At 41.3% G+C, this 19077-nt stretch overlaps 1 protein-coding gene across 4 annotated transcripts in view; it reads left to right on the top strand.

Annotated features, from left to right (window-relative positions):
• The window catches only part of GLG1 (golgi glycoprotein 1), an 89295-nt gene that overhangs the window by 726 nt on the left and 69492 nt on the right, over positions 1 to 19077 (top strand). Inside the window, exons 2-3 of one of the 4 annotated variants that reach the window (XM_054197693.1) lie at positions 3750 to 3835; positions 4278 to 4370. The exons of 1 other annotated variant lie outside the window; for it this stretch is intronic. In XM_054197693.1, coding sequence (XP_054053668.1) covers positions 4326 to 4370 — 45 coding nt within the window. In that variant the 5' untranslated portion in view covers positions 3750 to 3835; positions 4278 to 4325. Of the gene's footprint in view, positions 1 to 3749; positions 3836 to 4277; positions 4371 to 4530; positions 4561 to 19077 lie in introns of those variants that run through there. 2 more of the 4 variants (XM_054197694.1, XM_054197695.1) reach the window with 2 other exon arrangements.

Raw genomic sequence — 19077 nt, 5'->3', positions numbered from 1 at the left:
GGGGAGAGCCCTGTGTGGTGCCGAGGAAAGGTGCCTGGCTGGCAGCGACCTGAGAAGATTTTTATTCAGGTTCATATATTCCCCCGCTTCGCGTAGAGCTCAGCTGCGGAGGTGGTTGGTTTCCAGTGCTTGTTTGTGCATGTATCGGACTAGATACACAATCTATAGACCTGGCTTAGTTTCTGCGGGGAGGTTGGCTGGGCAGTCCGTTGTTCCCAAGCATTTCCCGTGAGTGGTTTAAGTGTGACTCAAGAAAAAAAAATGAGTTGCCACCTCAGGGTCTTTTCTAGCCCCATCGTTTCATTCATTCAGTTTGAAAGAAGGGGGAAGTGTCTTTGAGCTGATTTGTTATCGAGGTCTCTTTCGTTCTTGGCTTCTCTGCTGTGAAGTCCAGGAATGTCCAGCTGGGTCAGTTTTAACGGTGTTTTATCTATCAAGTGGCAAACGCAGTCAGGGAAAACCTGTGCTCTTTTCTCATCCGTCATTGCAGAGACAGCAGATGGCAGTGACTTAGTGGTTACCCTCATCAAGGGGGAGTCTTGAACCAATAACTGTCAGTGATTGCTTCCTTGCTTAAAATCCAAAAATAATTTGGACTTTTGTCTAACTTCATGTTTTAGTTTGGGGCAGGTAGTTTAGTAAGACACTCATGGCAGAGTTTTTAAACGAGTCCTGATGCAACATCTGTCACTGTTACAAAGCGCTCTGATATTTGCTTTATGAATAACTTGTCCCTTACTGTTTTTTCCACCTGCCTGTGACCTTTTGGGCCCCCTGATAGGGAGGTACTATCTCAGAAGCTGCCCTTAAAGGAGGTGGCTCACAAGCTACTAGCCTGCCAAAAAGGCAAGCTCTTGTTGTTCCTTTCTTTCCAGTTCTGTGGCCCCTCCCTTCTCTTTTCATAGTTCCGATGCTTATTGGTTTTCTGCCATTTTGCTGAGGTGAACCTTTTTATCGTCTAGTTTATCATCTTTCTGCTGGAATGGTTTTGTCGTTTTACTGAGTTAGGCAGGCTCACAAAGGGAGGTGAATGCAGGGCTAGGGCACAAGGGTGTGCAGGGAGAAGCCAAAGCTGAAGGGCTGTTTTGCATCACACTTTATTTTCAGCAAGTACAAGCACTGACGTTGGTTCTGCATATCTCACAAAAACTCCACTCTCTTTTGACTGTTAAGTCTTGCTTGCCGTCTTCCTTTTCCCCTTTCGAAGCTAGCCTTCTTGTCAGTAGTTTGCAGGCTCTTGGTCTTGTCTAGCTGTAATGCTGTCTGATATCCAGCGCCGAAGGTGAATGGTTTCCTGGGGTGACATCCCAGGCGTCGATAGGACGTCTCGGGGTTGTTTGGGATTGAGTTTTCTCTCTGAAGGTGCCTGCCTGCAGCCTTGTCCTTATTTGTCTGTCAGCCTGTAAGGAGCCCTGTCAGCTGGTCTTACACTTAACAGTTCGCCTGCTGTATCGCAGATGTGGTGGGCTGGATCCTGACGTAAAAGTGACTTTCCAGAGTGCTGCTCTGATAAATTAATTAAAATAACTGACTTCTCTGTATCCCTACTGTTTAACTCTTGATATTTAGGTTCTAAGTAAAAATATTGAGTTGTAAACATTGGGTGGCACATGGGGTGATAGGGAACTGGGTCAAATGTTGTCTCAGACGTTTCCTTGGTATTGGAGGTGACAGCAGAGGAAATAAGTGACATATTGGCTGTTACTGTTGTTGATAGAGCTTTTCATTTTGACCCTAGGGCATCTGATAGCTTGTTTGGACAATACCAGAAAAGTGGCTGTTACATTTTAAAATGGATGGGGAACTAGTCTTAAGTCATACAAGCCCATGAAAAAAAAGTTGGGCTATAGTAAATGGAGGGTTTGGGGGAGTTGCTGTGCGTGCAATAGCATCAGTGAGGATGGTATTTAGGTGCTGCTTTGCTACAAGTAGCACGTAAGACTTTTAGATGCACTTAGGCTGTGGAAGCAGCCTCTCTTCCATAGGTGTTTAAGATGATCTTATTTTACTCATAAGAAATATTCTTCTAAAATGGGAAAACCTTCAATTTGAAACCGGGAGCCTTACTAAGAGCCATTTAGATTATCAGTTGATTTTTCTTCTTGGTGGAAAAGCTAGGACACTAGCTTTTGTTGTTTCAGGGGAAACAACTACTTGAAACCTTTCCTTTGAGTCCATAAACTATAGAGGAAAGAAAAGATGTACTTGTTTTGTTATCTAGTGTGAATGCTGATTTATTACCATGGGTGTCCTTAAAGTAAGTTCTCCCTTGTTCTTGCTGGGTGGTTCTCCTGAATCTAAATAACAGGAGTGTTGAGTCTGTGGTTGACTGGTGGTACAGCAGCCTGTCTTTTGAGGTGAATGTTGAGAAGCTGTTTAACACAAATACTCAGCTGAGAGTTGTTTGAAACAAGAGAAAACAGTAAGAAAATAACCAAAATCCTGAATTTTAAAGTTTTGGTCTTGAGAGGTTACTTGTAGACTGTCAATTTAAGGTATTATCAACACAGATGTGTAAGCACTGCATATTTTTAGCATTCTTTTTTTATAAAAAAAAAAAAACCAAAACACAAAGCATCAGACTCCCAGACTGATATCATATACTTTGCCACTGATTTTCCACCAAGTCAATGAAATGCTTAACTGATGTGGTGCAGAGTCCACTTCTGCAGGTGCAGAACTCTTGTGAAAGATAGAAATCAAGGGTCAATTCTGCTTTTCTGCATCCTTTCCTTGTAGGAGAATGGAAATGGTGCTCCTTAATTGGAGGAGGTAGTGGTCAGAACTGGGCAGCTTAATCATCTTTGACTGTATTCAGAAAATAGAATCAAACGCAGGTTTGGGTGCATTTTCCAGATGAATTAATTTCTTTCTAGTTAAAATTATTTGTGCACTAGATACATTACTGTTTTGAGTCACTTAAGTTTTGTCATCAACATTTTAATTGTTATCCAAATAACTTTATGCCAAGATATAAAAAGAGTAGAATGGGGTGGTGTATATTTCTGTTTTTTTAAAAATGAGTGTTTAAATTGTTTTTTTCTGAAATGATTCTGGTTGCTAGCCTGTTTCTAGAGACTTCAGAGCTTGCATTTCACTCAACATAAACTGCAGCCTTTAAGCCCTTTTTTATGGGCTGCCTATTAAACTAATTTTCATGGTGGTTATAGTATAAATAAACCCATGAAATATTAATATATTTGCTAGGTAAAAATTCTTGCATGATTAATGATGATTTGCATTTAAAACATGACTGAGTTGTTGAATTTGAGGTAGGAAACATAAGCAGGTATGAAAATATCTTAACTGGTGTAGCTTTCTTTTGTGGCTTATTAGTGAGTGTAATTTTAATGTTAAAACATACCTTAGGTCTGATTAACCAGTGAATTAACTTGATGTCATAATTGTTGAGCTTTACTTGCATTGCATTTGTAGAGGTTAGGTAATATTTAAAGCGTTATATCCTTCTATATAACCCTAATGCATTATAGGCTAAATAATTTTTCTAAGATCAAATAGTCCTGGTTAAGTTGGGATTAGAGATCAAAGTTTTGGACTCCCGCTACTTTCTTCATCCTGAGTGGTTCTGTTTCTTTGGTAACACCTTTATGGTAGGGACGGTATAATTGAGCCTGAATGCTCTGCTCTCTGGGGAAAAATAAGGCTATGTTGAGGATTGGGTTAAGAATAAAACAAGTTGATCTTAAAAGCTGTGTGCTTTAAGAATAGTATTTTTCCTGTTATTTCAGATGCACAGTCAGCGTAAAAGGCCAGAAAATTCATTTGATGTGACTTAGAGACTAGGAACCGTGTGACACTCGGTGCGTTGGAACTGGTGCGTTTCTTCCATGTAAATGTTTTATTCCTCGTTCTGTATCTACCTGAGCTCCTTAAGTGATCTGATAAAATAGTGCCAGTGAAATTACCTAAGTTCTAAAATTATAGATGGAAAAGAGAAACCAGACAATAATGCGTGCTTGGGGTCTTCATATCTTTTGGTAATACTGTAGTTGTAGGGAAAGTCATGTGTGCGCAGTCCTGTGCTTGTTCTCTACTTTCTTGCTAAAGCTATTGGAATTGTGAAGGCCTCCCTGGAGTTTTTTGGTTGCATAGAGGTGGATAAGTATCATCTGTTCCAGTAGCTCCACTTATTTTAATTTTTCCCCTTTTTTGTCTCTGTAATATACTGAGTTGAAGGACAAAGGTTTTGTTTTGACTCTGCGTGTGACGTTATCTCATATTTGAGCACGTACTCATGTTATTTCCGTCTCTCGCAGCTTTCCCATGAACAAGCAAAGGCTGGCATTTAAAGTACCTTTTTTGAGATGTCTGGGCTGTGGCAGCAAATGACTGTTTACCTGTCCAGAGCTGTAAGTAATTGTGGGCTGTGGATTAAACATAGCACAGGGGTGGGCTAGTTTTTAGGAAATGCAAATAGTGAAGATGCTGTTTACTGAGTTGGCCATCTCCTTCAGTCCTTATGGTTTGTTTTTATCCCACGAAACCTCTAGGCATTCTCCCTGGCTTTCGGGTGAGCTCTTTTGAATGTTTCTCAGGGTGGTAAGTACGTAGCTGTGGGATGGAGGCTGTTCTAGTTCTCTGATCATTACTATTGCAAAGGAGTAGGCAGTTAGTATTCTGGTGATGCTCTTACAGTGCCTACAGCATTATTATCTGGTTCAGATATCAACACGCAAAGGGGTTTGTTTTTTTTAAATGCAGTGATCAGAAACCTGGAAAACATACCATAAGCTTTGCCAAGGACTTTGCTTACACCCGCTTTTCTAAGGGATATTGACCTGGTGATGATTCAAAGCCACCTGCACAGCGCACGGGAGTTTAGGAACTCATATCCTTAAGACAAAAAAAAAAAAGAGAATTCTTACCTGTAGTTGAAGTTTAGCTAAGTTAAAGTAAAAATGTGTTTTAATTTTTAAGAGATTGAGTTTATTATTGGGCTGTAACTGAATGCCAGAATCTGTATGAGTCGAACCCTGTGCATCTGTATTATAAATTTTCAGATACTATTCAGTCTCAAACTGAATTTAACGAAGAATTTACAGTGGTTTGTACATTATGCACATTAATTTGAGTGGTCAAGACCGGTCCCTTCTGCTTCTAACATTCGTAAGATGGAAGATGGCTCTGTCAATGTCAGTGGAAGGGAGTGGTTGGACCTAGGAGGAAGGGATTGAGGTTACAAAGTTTTGAAAAAAAATATGACAACAGCAAAAGAGAATGATGGAGACAAGGCTGTAACACTCAGAAGTTTTTTCTCCTGAGGCTTAGCTTCTTCAGTGAGATTAGCCAAATTTTTTTGTTCTGAAGTTCTTGTTTTTCCTAGTGTTCGGATAGTGTAAGCCCAGTTTCCTCCTGGCCTTTGTAGCTAAGCCTTAAAGTAAAATTCTGAGTACACTTTAAAAGTCTGATTTGTGTTTGGGTTACTTTGGCGTCGGCCTTTGGCTTCATCTCAGGATGTGGCAATATTTAAAAGTACCCTTTTCGTCTTACTAAAGGCATGTGTGAGCTGACTAGAGGGTAAGATGGGCTCTCTCCTGACAGGTTCTGGACTTACTGTCTTGTGAACAGAACATTAAACACACGTTCTTAGTTCTCTATATCCTCAGCGATCTTAACATCACTGTGCTTCTGCTGATATGAGAGAGTTCTTTTTGTGGGTTTTGGAGGTGGGGTGTGTTTGCTTTTTTTTTTTTTACTTTTGTGCTGTTCTTGGCATGCTGATACTTGTGGTAGTTGGTTATATATCAGTTTGGCCTGGGATGTTTGGCTTAATAAAAGGGATTATCTTACAAGTCTGCTTCCTCTAGTGAGCTGGCACTCCTGTCCTGCTGCGGCTCTGAATACCGAGGAGGAAAGGAACGGAAATGCAAGGGGAGAAGTAAGGTTCGATGCAGACTGTGAAGTCTGAGCTTGGCTCAGGATGAACTGAGAAAGCTGTGTTATGCAGAGGTCTGGCTATGGGGGGGTGATTTACTGAGCCAAATAGCTGAGTATATTGAAAGGCAGAGGCTTGGTCAGTTGTGACGTTGGGCAGCTACAGCTGGATTGTGTTTTTCCCGCTTGCATCCTCTCCTCCCTCATACTGGGGGAAAGGGAATCTCTCCAGCTCTGCTTTGGGTTGTCCTGGGTGGACTGGAATGATTTTGGGGGAAGATAATTCTAGGCAAATTATCTGCTGTCTGTATTTTCTAATACAGAGATAATGTCTAGATATTCTTTATATTATAGCTTTCCTGCATGTGAGCACCGCTTCCTCGGTGGACTTGACTTGTTTTGGTCTTTGGAAAATGTATGCTTACTTTTGAAAAAGCTTTGCGGTTATTCTTCCTAATAATAAACCCCAAAGAATTGGATGAATAAAAGGTCTAGGTAATTGCCTTTTTATTTGAAATCTTGCCTCAAAATAGTTTTTTGATCTTCTGACTAATCCAGTTTTAAGGTCTGTGAAGTTGGTTGCTATGGTATTAAAAACATTCAGTTCTGTTAGCTGATAATTTTTTGTCATCATGGGATACTTTCATTTTCTGATGTGTAGTTTATCAATATCCATAGCACTGTGTTAAGTGAGGAGTAGAGATCCTCCCTTCCCCAGGTACCAGCTTGTAGCGTAATGGCAGCCTCTCTTCATCAAGCTGGTGCATGAAACCCCATACTGTTCGGCTCCCCAGCAGAGGTGGCATTCATAAAAGCTGTGTCCTGGCACGCTGGTGTCTGAACGTGTGCAGTGCCGAGCTGAGGAATTTCCTTCAGTAGTTAGAGAGGTGTCTCTTTTCTCCACACTGCCTTTTTGGGGGTATAGTGCCTGAGCTTGTCTTACTTTTTTTTCACCTTTGGATAAGTGTATCTTGTAGCTCTTAACAGCTTTGCAAGCTTAGATTTCATGTGTTTGCATTAGAGTGCATTACTTGGTTGTAGTACCTAAAATTTTGCCTTAACTGTACATTTGATATCTTTATTATTGTCAGTGCTGTGGCTTAAGACTAATGGTACACATCTAATATCTCTTTTGCCAGGTAACAACATCGAGACAAATGAACATTTATCATGCAGGACAGGAATGTTTATTTGCTGCATTTGTTATTATTTGCATCTTGGCCTGAAACAATGAATAAGAACTGCTGAGGTGGCAAAAAGATAGTAGTTATTGTCATAAGTATTCATAGTTTCTCTACATGCCTGAAGTATTTTACTATTTTTATTTTACACTTTTGCGGTTCGTGGTAGAATTGTGTGCTCATCTGAAAAACTTCTTGTAGTTGTGTTACTTCTTGTGTTACTTGATTCTCGGGAGTTTTGAGTCTGTTCTAGAGAATGCAGCTGGTTATGTTGATATAATTAAGTATTTATATGTAACAGGGTAGGTTAATAACAAATAGCTGTTCGAGCCCTGCTATGCAAAATCATTCAGGCAAATGTGCTGTCTTTTGTTTAAAAAATAATGCCTAGCTTAATCCCGTGGCAAGTTTGCTTGTCTAGATCTCTTGAATCATAGCAGGAGGCTCACCAGCCTTTATCACGCTCGGTAGTTTGCTAATTGAGAATTTCTTTTCTAGAGTGTCCTGTTAGTGCAGGAAAAAATACTTTCCACCAAGTGAACTGCAAAACAAACTCAGCAGAGCATGCATTCTTTCAAGTGTTGAAGTAATTGCCCTACAAAAAGTTTTGATAGAATTAAAAAAACAAAACCAACAAACCCTGCTTGGCTTGTAGACTTTCTGTAACAGTCTGGGCTTGATTTGAGGTGAGTCAGTTTCTGTCACACTGCTCTCAGCTGAGTTGAAATAAGATCTGGAAGAAACTTACAGTAAGCTCTTTCATTATTAAATTGATTTTTTTTTTTTTGCTTCTGTCGATGTCTGTCTGTGTGGCCTAGCTACATATGTTATAAAATCAGAAAAACTAATCACCTTCAAGTAAAATCACCTCCACGCCACAGTTGTTATAATTTACAGCATGAATTGTTCATGAGACTGCAATTCTTTAGTCATGTTCATGGTGATTTAAACAAATCAATATTAATGTGATCCTCGTGTTGTTGAATTCAGACAGGCTAGTCAAAATCTGGTCTCCATTGATACAAGGTCCTGAGGAAATGCAGGTGGAGACAGCTGCTGACCATGAGTTTTATTTGTCAGGCATTTTATATTGCTATTCACGTATGACATTGTGTTGACTCTGCTGCTTTTTTTGATTGTTACTTTTGAAGTGATGCTAGGAGCGTGGTATTTTTGATGCTTCAGTATTTGCGACACCTGAACGGTGAGATGTTGGGTCTGTCATCAAAACACAGCTATTCAAATTCATGATGACGTCTGTCTTACCTTACTGAAGTCTGTAAGAGTCGACTCTGTGTAAGCAACAAGTAGCTGATGCAGCCTTTTCTTGCTGCCAGTCTTCAGACCAAAAGTCCGGTCTGCTTTTCAGCAACGTGCGTATATTGCAGCTAGTGTCACTAAAGAAGCGTGAAAAAGTCTTCGAGTTGCGTGTTACAGTTGGCAGCCGGAACTGTGTTCTTAATGAGTGCTGTAGCACAACATACTGGAAAACCTTTTTAGCCAGTGTGGACCTGGACAAACTCGGTATGCTGTAAAGTGTAGTTTGAATGGAAGATTTCTTATGGCAACCTTAATGATCCATTTTTTCCTGCTTAAAACAGTGAGGTGAGTTTTCTGCAACTGCTTCTGAGGCAAGGGTCCAGCAGGATAACAGGTCAGTGCTTACTGGAGGGAAGTATACGTTAGAAAATACTTAACAGCAGTTGCTGCTATGGAAAAAAAACCAAAACAAAAAACCCCAAAACCAGAACTGTTTGAGTCACTATCTGTAGCAGAAGAAGTTGTGAACGTAGTAATATTGCTTATTTTTTTTTTAACTGAAGGCTTCCAGGCAGCAATCAGCAGCCACCTTCACTTGTTTTCTGTTTAGTTGTATGAAGCAACATTTTTTTCTTTTAAAGCTAAAACCCAAAAAGCTGAAATTTTAGTTTATGCTGTAAGTCTTCCCTGCATTTTTATGAAACTGAGAACTGGAATGGGACTCCCATGGCAAGTGTTTGTCCTGTCTCTAGGAATCCCAAGGATAACAGATAATGGCATCACCTGGGAGGGTGTGGTACTGGGGAACATACTTCTCCCTCAACTGATTCACAGCTCTAAAGGTGTATGCTCATTCTAATGTTGTTGTTAATAGCCTTAATTAGATGTATATGTGCAAGATACTAGTTGTGAAGGGATGTGATTCTGGACTTCCCTTGTAGAACACAAACAAAGCCTTGCTGTGTTTCCTGTTTTTGCTTCATGACCCTTTAAGTGTGCTTTAGCAGGCACCAGACATACGGTGAACCATCTCTGACTGTTGACATAACAGCTGTGTATAGGGCAGACTTCCCTGGAGTAGCAAGGAGTTTGTTCTAGCTCAGGTACTCGGCAGTGTGGCTTGAGCTTGTCCACATCAAACCCCTTTCATGTGCTCTGAGGCTACATTGGCTTCCTTTCTATGAGCAGCTCATTGGTAAGGCCTACACAAAGGGAAAAGCATACAACAAGCCACAAACTACAGGGGTTTTTTGTTTCCCTCCCTTCCTCCAGGCATTTGTGAACTCCTCCGGTCTCCTGTAGTATAAAACCATAGTCTAAACTTGTTCTGCTAGGGAGAGTGCTTGTGGAATTTAAATTCTTCTCTTTGTATGTCAGCTCTTCCCAAAGTAATTTCCCCAAATACTTTCCTCCCTTGTGACATTCCAGTGAAATCCGTCATGATTTTGTGATGCCCTCAAAGATTATTTAATAAATATTGTCTTCTAATGTATGTTCTACTCTCTAGGGTTCACAGTATCTTAAACTTAGAATACTTGCAAAAGACATTTCCTGAAAACTTTCTAAGAATACTGGAGAGCTCGGGTTGGCTGTGGGTGTTGGGAGGAGCATTGAACCTGTATTTCTCTGTTGTGTAGTTGAAAGAGAAGGTGAGAATCGGTGCTCCAGTCACTTTACCTGCTGATTGTTGGCTCATCGTAGGTGTATTATCCAGTGTGTTTTCTGAAGTGGCTTAGGGCTAAGGGAAGTACGCAAAAACCTTCCTATGGCATAGAGCTGTTTGTCATGGATAACTTTAAATAACATGGCAGCGTGTTGTTGCCATCTTAAAGTGATCTTTGGTCTATTGGGAGATTGGAGTTTGATCTCTTCTGCATTACCTAGTGGAACCACTAATTTGGAACTGGGATTGTGTTTTGGAGATCAAAGTTTTGGCTTGGGGGGGGGGGGCGGGGGGAGCAGGGAGGAAGCCCCTTTGTGAATCTAATATTGAGCCATTCAAGCAGAATGGTAAAAAAGGAAGATGTTAAAAGCAAGGCAGCAGAATAGCTTCTAGCCTGTTAGATATTAAAATGTTTGAAAACCTCTATATATCTTAAACTTTATTGCCTCAAGTTTAAGGCAGACTATTATTTCATATATGTTGATTGTTCTGATCTTAAATTGGCCAGAAGAGTCTTTCCCAACTGAACTTGGGGAACCATTTAAAATAAACTTGTGGAGGCGGGTTAACATTACGATTCACTACCTTGGGAACCATGTTGCTGAAAGTACTTCTGAACAGCACTTTTGGGGTCTGGCATGGCTTTCTGTAACTTCTTTGTTTGTATGTTGCACGCTTTTTGTAGCATTAAAAGCCATGGAACAAAATGAATCAACAGGTTTTCCTTGAAAGGTATCTAAATTAATACCTCAGAGCTGTCAAAACATTGCACATGAGTAAAATTTGGGTGGTGTGGGTACAGTGCTGTTTGCTTCCATATTTAGAGAGCTTGTTGTTTTGTTTTGCCCTCTATTAGAAGTTCATCAGTTTGGGTCCTATTCCTTGGTAGCACTATTTTGGGTCTGTTTTACTGCGCAATCAGATTTGAATCCAGGGCTTCAGTAATGAGATTCCTTCTGTGTGCAGCGGTGAATCTGAAACCACGTGGACAAGTGAGCCGCGTGGGTTGTCTGTAGATCAGCATCTTTATAGGAAGGGACTGGGAAAGATGGAGAATGGAACAGCACAACAACTTTTCCCAGTCATGAAGCTGTCTGGAAGCGAAGGGAAGGACAACCACGATATTGGGGTTGTTATCTCTCCACTTCTAGAAGCTGATGTGCAGAAGCCGAGAGGATCCAGTCTCAGGCAGGCAGTGCTCTTTGCCACTCATTCCCAGCTGGGACTCCTAACTTATGCTGGCATACTAGGGATACTAGAGCACTAGGCTTGAGTTGAGCATCTGGGCATGTAGCCATCATTAATAGTCAGGGTGGACACTCTTCTTGGTTCATTTTGGTTTTTTTTTTCAACATGGAATTTTTCATATCCCTTATTACTCAAATGTCAAACCACAGCTATGCTAGCCAAGTCATCTTAATTAAGTCTTTCCAGGTCAAGGTGCAGGAGCTATATTATTTTAGCTTGCTCTTGTGTGGAAGGTACTTGTTTTTCTAGAAATAGACTGTAATCTTCCGTGATACTGATAAAAATCATGTAATTGGCCCGATGACAGTGAATACACATGCATTCAAATGATTGATTTCATAGAGAAGCAAATAAGAGGTTTCTGTTGGAACCTCTTCTTGCATCGCATGGCATACTGCTGGGATTTTGCCCTTGGAAGAATTTATCTTGAAGCTTTGATGTTTTTTAGTTGGATGTGATAACAGTAGAAGGATGCTGCCCTTCCCTGGAAAAGGTAAGTGATCAGGTGAATCTTTCAGAATAACAGTGACTCGGAAAGGATAGAAATCCTTTCTGTCCTGGTGTTCTAGGTAGTGGTAGTTGTCAGTGGCCACCTTAGCAAAGCACATCTTGTTCTAAGGACTGCTACAGCCCTGGCGCAAGGGGTAGAAGAACTTCTACATCGGTTGCATGCCTCATGGATATGCTCTTAATTTGCAGCCTTGTCTGGTTTCTTTTGTCTTACTGGGTTGCTCACATTTGTTTTTTTCGGAGTCTGGCAGTCCAAGCTGGAAAAGGTACTGTAAATCCGATGGGTATCCAAGGTTGATGACATTTTGGGCTGGAGCTGTGTTATGGTGCTGTGTCACTTTGGGAGCTGCTGGTTAAAATAACTCTGCTTTGGTTTCCTCAGCTACAGTACTTGGCAACAGTAGAATGGTATACAGGCTGAAAGCGTGGGCAAAACAGCAAGTCTGTCTCCTTGCTGTGAACAGAGGTGAGGTGTGGGGTCTTTTGGCTTTTCAGCATTATGTGTTCCATAACACTTGAGCTTTGCCCATATAATCTTGGGGATGAGTAGCATCTCTTAATGGTGAGCAAATTGCTTATTTTTAAAAATGATTAGTCTCTTCAATGAATGAGACATAGTTATGTTTGTTCTTCTTCAGGGGAAAAAAAAAGAACACGTTTAACATTTACTGGCAAGAGTTGCTGTATCAAAAGATAACAGCGCACTGGGTGTAGATCTGAGTGACTTGGTGTTTCACATCCTTTCTTACTGTTTGTTGCTAGTTGTAATCCATGGAAGGTGCTTTGTGGAATGGACAAGTTTCATTTGCGTCTTAGTCTTTAAAACATTGTGTGGGATTGAAATGTTGCTTCATCCTTTTGGAGCAGATCTGCAACTTGGTTTAGTCCAAAAGGAATTCTAGAACTACAAGAATAGAAATATGCTATTTCTGTAGCAAAATGCCTGAGGCTGTTGTCAAATAGGATATTACTACCCTGAAGGGCTTATTTGTTCTTAGATATTCATGTGCCTGGTAAATATTTGGCGATTGATTGCCCTAGCCAGTGATCCTTCATGAAAGCTGGAACTCCTCCTTTTAATGCGACAGAGACCCTGGAAGCAGCTATGGAGGAGGGAAGGGGCACAGGCAGCTTGTCCTCACATTCTTTAGACAATGTTTCTTAAGCTTCTCCCACGTGTTTATGAAGTTCCATGTCATCTGCAACAAACTGAAGGTCTTCTCGAGAGTGTGAGAGCCTGAGATGGGTCTGTGATAAATACTGCAGTGCTCTGTATTTCCCTTGGCTGTAACACTGTGGGCACAGTCAGGTTGTTTTATCAATGAAAGTCGCCGCTTGCTGCTGAGAAAAAAAAAAAAGTGCTCATTGAGGAAGAAAACGGATAAAAGTTATCAAAATAACCCTTGCTCCCTGGAGAGATGCTGGTGGAGAGGGAGGGCTGTTTGTCACACTTGCATGTGAATAACATGACATAGCATAATCTGAAACAGTTTAGGAGGAAGGGAGCAGGGGGACTGCACTTCTAGCCCCTCAGGGTGGCTTTGTGTTCAGAGCTTGGTTGCTTGGGTAGGGTGTGTGGGCTCTAAATGTAAAATCGAGCTTGATAACTTTAAATCTTGGCATGTGTTCAGCTTGTTCAAGCTTAACTATATTGAGTGCAGAACTAGAGTGCGGGCATCTCTTACATGGATGTCTCAAAGTTGACTACTTGTTACCGATGTGATTGGGGCCTAATTTTTTATAAGGTGTTTGAAGTTTTACAAATTGTCCTAGTGAACCTAAGCTGAAATTTTCTCTCTGAAATGTTTAACAAATTGTGAGTAAGCTGTTCTTGATTTTGTTTTGTTCTTTTAAAAAGACTCCCCGGTTGATTTCACTTAGACTTGTTTGACCATTTACTTAGTGTTGAGGTACCTGTGTCCCAAATGGTGATTTTTAGTGGGTGTTTCAAATAGTTTATGATGTAAGTTAGGGGCGATGCTATTGCTGATGGCATGCAGTGGCTTTGCCTGTGGAACGGTGTGGAGGGACATGTTGGCCCATCCAGCTGAGTAGCGAGTTCTACAGCAGGTGGGGAAATACATGCTAGAGGTGCGTCAACAGCTGAATTGCTGCGTGAGGATTCAGGATTTCCCTTTTCCCCTAAGGGAAACAATGTTGCCTTGAATTTCTTTATTAACAATCTCTTTTTCTTCTGTTTATGGAATAAGCTGGCCCCTCTGGTCGTTCTTCAGAAATGTTACAGCATAACATTTTCTGGATGAGGTGGTCAGCTCTTTTCCCGGGAGTGATTTCTCTGGGTAAAATGATAGGTGTATAGCTTTCAAGTACTCGATGCAGCATCTTACTGCAGTTGATTTGCCCCATTTGTTTCTAAGCTGTTTGGTTACAGAGCTTTTCTCTGGTTTAGTGCTTGTTTGTGAAGAAGGGACAGTCTCGGGGATGTATTTGGTTGGTTTTGGGGAGGAGAGGATAGCATGTGTTCCCAGGGATAGAAAATTTAGTTTGTCCTCTTTAACACTGCCCACCGTGGCATTCAATAATGACAGTAATAGTTTGTGCTAATTGTATGTACATTTTAGGGTTTTCCTTTCTGAACCAAGCACTTTGTTTGTCGTGTGCCAGGGAAAGATGATTAAAAGGTTCTAATGAACCTTTCCTGGAGGCTTTTTGTGCTTTTACAAATGCCTTGTTTGTAAGGTCAGCATTCCCTGGAGGTTTGCATGCCTCAGCCAACCCTTGATATCTAGCTCTTGTCCCACTTTTTATGCTGTCTTTGCAATGCTTTAAAACCTCAGCAGAGTATGTCAGGGGAGAGCATTCTCTGAAAAGCCATGCCTCGCTTTATTTTGCCATGCTTTGTGATACTCCTTGGACTAGTATTTTTGGGAGAGGCTGCAGTGTGATGGCTTGCTGGCAAGGTAAGGCTGCTTCAGCTGCTCAGCGGTCTGGTTGAGTCTCGGAGCTGATGGGATAAAGATGCTCTAAAAGCGCCTGTTAGAGCTAACACACATAGGGAGGTAAAAAAAATAAATTAATGATCTTATCATTATGCACTGCATATTATTAACATAAATCACAGTGATGGGTAATAGTTGTAGGTCTAGGCAATAGATATAGTGAGCATTGATTTGACTCACAGAAGCAAATTAAATGCGGGAGTAATAAGTTTCTAACAGTTGCCTACTTCACTGCTAAAGGCTGCTGCTCCTGTTGCTGGTGTGGCTGATCAGAACATGGAGAAGTTCTTGTACGGGGAAAACAGGAGCTGGTTTCAGCGTGTTTGGCTGTGAATGGCGGCACTTTGGAGTGGCTTCACGTGTGTCAGTGGTCCCTGGTCCAGATACGCTCATCCTTGGAGAGGCTTGGACAGTGTCAGCTCATCCAGGTAAAACCTTGGTGGCTGCAGTTGCAAGTCAAGACTCTTTGGACGAGCTTGATACTAAAGTCAGGAGGAGAAAATACTTTGGTTCCATGTAATAGAAATAGGACAAAGACTCGGTGAAGCCTTGATGGGGAAAAAATGTCCATATTATGGGAAACTGGGTGTAAGTGGGTTAAAATTTTGCGCCCGTGGCACATAGCTGGGTAATCGAATTCAGATTAGATACCTAGGGAGGCTAATGGAGGCATGTTTTAATGAACCCTAGCTAATTACTCTATTAAGTTCTTGATCAATACCCAGGAGACCTCAAACTGCTTGCAGATTGTTTTTTAAAAAACCCTGCTATATATATTTTTTAAATCTTCTGCATATAATCAAAACAACTGGAGGCATTTGGTTTGTAGAGTTCTGTTTCACCAGGGCTTTACATATTTGGAGGCCATCTGTAAATTAAAGCTAAGACTTAAGCACTTCCAAAGTATTAATTGTGAATTTTTGATGGGAAGTACAGATGAATAAATAGGCTTGAGAGAGCAGATAGTAGGAGAGAATATGAGTTTTTTTGAATGATCTTTGCTATAAGCGTACTGAAGTGAATGGGTTTCATTGGTCTTTAATGTGGTCTGTTTTTTGCTTTAGGCTTGGAACCAGTCTCACATGCCTGGTGCAGACCAGATGAGACAGATGTATGTGGTTTCCTAAAAGAGGAAAGAGTTCTTGTAAATACTTGCTGGCGTATGTATGTTCTTAAAGTGACCTATATAAGGACCACTTCTTACGTTATCTCAGAAACTTGGTTTTCTCTAGATTATTGTGTATGGATTTCAGTGGACTCAACATTAATATTAAATAAAAATATCAGGTGGGCAGCCTTACCCTTAAGGGAAAAAGTACTGTCTTTAAATTGGTTCACATTACAGAAGTTGGAATATGTTTAGTCTTTTCTGATTGAGCTAATTAGCAAAACTGTATTGTGTGTTCCTAGTTAATATTTCACTGTGTGTGCCGATGGATAATGAATGCTTAACCGAGACGAGGAAAGGTAACCTTTCAGCAAACAGCCTGCAACACCATCTCCTTGAGTTTTGTTTCATGAATTCTTTGCAGTTATTCAGCAAGAAATGCCAAGTCTGTCAGACAGATGGCTTTTATTCTTGTGTATATTCAACCCATTGCAGCTTCTGGTCTCCATTGGTAGCAGCACTGATTTTTATCAACGGAAAAGTACCTGTGCAGCCAGCTTTGACTGGGATAGCAAGGGAACGGACTGTGCACAGGAAGGCTTTAAGCAGCCTGTTGGATGCATTAATGCTCTACCACTTGCGGGCTTGCCCTCTTCTATGCTTTGGTGGCAAAAGGGTCCGAGAAGAAGCATGTGCCTTGTAAAAAGAAAGTTAGGAGCCTGGTGGTCTCATTAAAGGAATCCCAAGTAGAGCATTTTCTGTATGAATGAACATCAGGTGGTGCAACTTAAAAACACCCGCAAACCCCAAGTTGTAGGTCTTGCTGAGGGTTACAAGCCCTGGCTGCTGCCCACTGCAGTGATTTAGTGGTTAATGGGCTGACTGAACAGATCCTGTGCTGGGAAGCTTTTCAGAATTGAAACAGACAGGCAATTTGAGGAGCCCGCTCCTGAGGTATGAGCAGTCTGTTTAAAAGCTTTTTTTATTAGACCCCAAAAATTTGTTAACTCGGTAGAACCCTCGAGAGGGATGTTGTCACTTGCAGCCAGAGAAACCAGAACCCAGCTGAGTCTTGAACTTGAAGAGAGAATTCCCTGGAGCAGGCAGTTAGCAAACAGGGTTAAGAGGTGACATAGAAATCACGGGACCTTCTGAGGCAGAATCCAGCTCTTCCCTCTCTTACAGAAAACTGAACGCACCCCTCTCATAAATTTGAGATCGTCCATCCTGTGCTATCTGACAGCAGCAGTTGTGTCATGTTAGCATACGAAACAGTATGAAGATTTCAGAAAGATCACAAGATTGAAAAACAATCAACGAACTTTGTTCTCCATATTCCTTCAGAAATAAGTGGGAAAGTTGGAATTTTATGCTTTAGTGTAATCGTAGAGTTCGCTTTCTGTGTTCTCTTATCTCCCATTTAATGTTGTTGCTTTTGTGCCTAACTCGTGTCTGCTTTGTTTCATTGTTGATACAGCTCTCGTTTAAAAAAGGAAAAAATCCCTGTTACGTTATCAAGGGATTGTTCAAGCATGACTGGAGATAAAATTAACTAGCAAGTCAGTGCTGTGTGCTCTGAGGAGCAGCTTCAGATGATGGCTCACATTCCCGTACTAAAAAGGACCTGAGGCAGTGATATAAAAAGACGGGGGTGGGCAAGGGATATCAGCTGGAGTGAAACTTTTCATCCAGCGGTGGATATAAAAGGACAAGATCTAACCTTAACAGCGGGTCAGTGAAGACAGCTTTTTTTATATGCAGAAGTCTAACAAATAATTATTTGCTATTTATCACTCTTCAGTGCTTTTGGTGCTTGTACAAGGCATAGCCAGTCTGGCTCTGGGCCTTTACAGAGCCTTTACTGAACAGCTTCAATAAATGATTGTAATCACAGTGGTTTTTCCCTGCAATCTTATAGTTAGTGTCTTGCAAGAAGGTGGGGATTAAATATGGACAGGGTTTCTAACTGCTGGGCTTGCCAGTTATTTTTTTTGTTAATACCCTTTTCACCTACGTTCTCCTGGCTGTGCTGAAGGAAAAGAAACTGCTGTACAACTGCGGATTGTATCAAAGAACTTCAAATATACTGGCAAATCTTTTGAGAATAAGCAAACATGTTCTGTAGTTTTACCGCAGTGAATTCCTAGTGCGGATCCCCTGTACTGGCTGAAGGATTTTCTCCCTGTGTCATTTGGTGTCTGCTTGGATTTCCAGTGGCACAGCTGTGCTGGTGAAAAATCTTGTGTCCGGTTCATGTCATGCTAAGAAACATGTAGAAAAGGCCATAGCCATTCAGACTTCTTAGGAGTGAGGAGTTAACACAGCAATGGTACAGGGTTTTCATCCTTTACTGCTTAATTTTGTGTAGTTCCCCAGCTAAGAACGTAATTGAATTTTAAGTTTTCCTCAACCTCTTAGGTACTTGAAACAAACGCAGTTTTTTTTTTTAATGAGTCAGCTACTGGCAATTGTATTCGTTGATGAAAGTGTTATTAAAGAAACAGCACAGCTGGTGGTCCAGAGCTTGGTATATTGATGGCTGCGTTCAGATATCTGCTTAATTCTGTGGTAAAATTCTGCTGGATGTGTTGCTGTACGCAGGCACCTTTGCAGGCTGTCTGTGAGTAGTTCAAAAGCTGTTGCTGCTTGAAAATCAAAGAGAACCTTGCAGCCAGCTAATCTGATATAAAATCCTTTTCTTGATCTCTCAGCAGCTTTACGTTCTCCTGCAAGGATATCCTGGACCACGTCTTTGGAGCTTTAGTTCATTCAACCAGAATGTGTTGACGTGAAATGCTTTCTTTGCTGTTGCTGGTTGATGAGGAGTCTCCTGCGCCGCAGCCTGTTGCTGTGTGCTGGGTTATGCCGGTTGAGTTGCTGGCAGGACCGAGCTGTGGACTGAATTCCTGACTGAGCCGGGGGTTGTGGGGTGGACCCAAACCTCTGATCAGCTATTAACTCGAGCAGTGCAGCTCCTGAAAAGGTTGTATTTGTGATGGTGTTGAGGGTGCTGGCGTGAATGAAGAGCTTCAGATTGATGGGGGATGTGCGGAGAGTGGAGCGGGGCAGATCCTTAAGCCCGAGTTGAACTGCCGTGTTTCAACTGGTTTGGTCTCCAGAGTGGAGGCAAGATCTAGCAAGTCCCACAGGCAAAATGGTCAAGGAGCTGGGCAAGACTTCTTGAATGGGTCTCTCTTGCTTAAAAGAGCTCTGATTATAAACATGAAAAATGTATGTGAAGCTCAGCATCTG

This window comes from Rissa tridactyla, chromosome 4, assembly GCF_028500815.1.
Source record: "Rissa tridactyla isolate bRisTri1 chromosome 4, bRisTri1.patW.cur.20221130, whole genome shotgun sequence".
NCBI classification, from domain to species: Eukaryota; Metazoa; Chordata; class Aves; order Charadriiformes; family Laridae; genus Rissa; species Rissa tridactyla.
The sequence above is the reverse complement of the archived record's forward strand: the minus strand, read 5'-3'. Positions and strand labels throughout refer to the sequence as shown.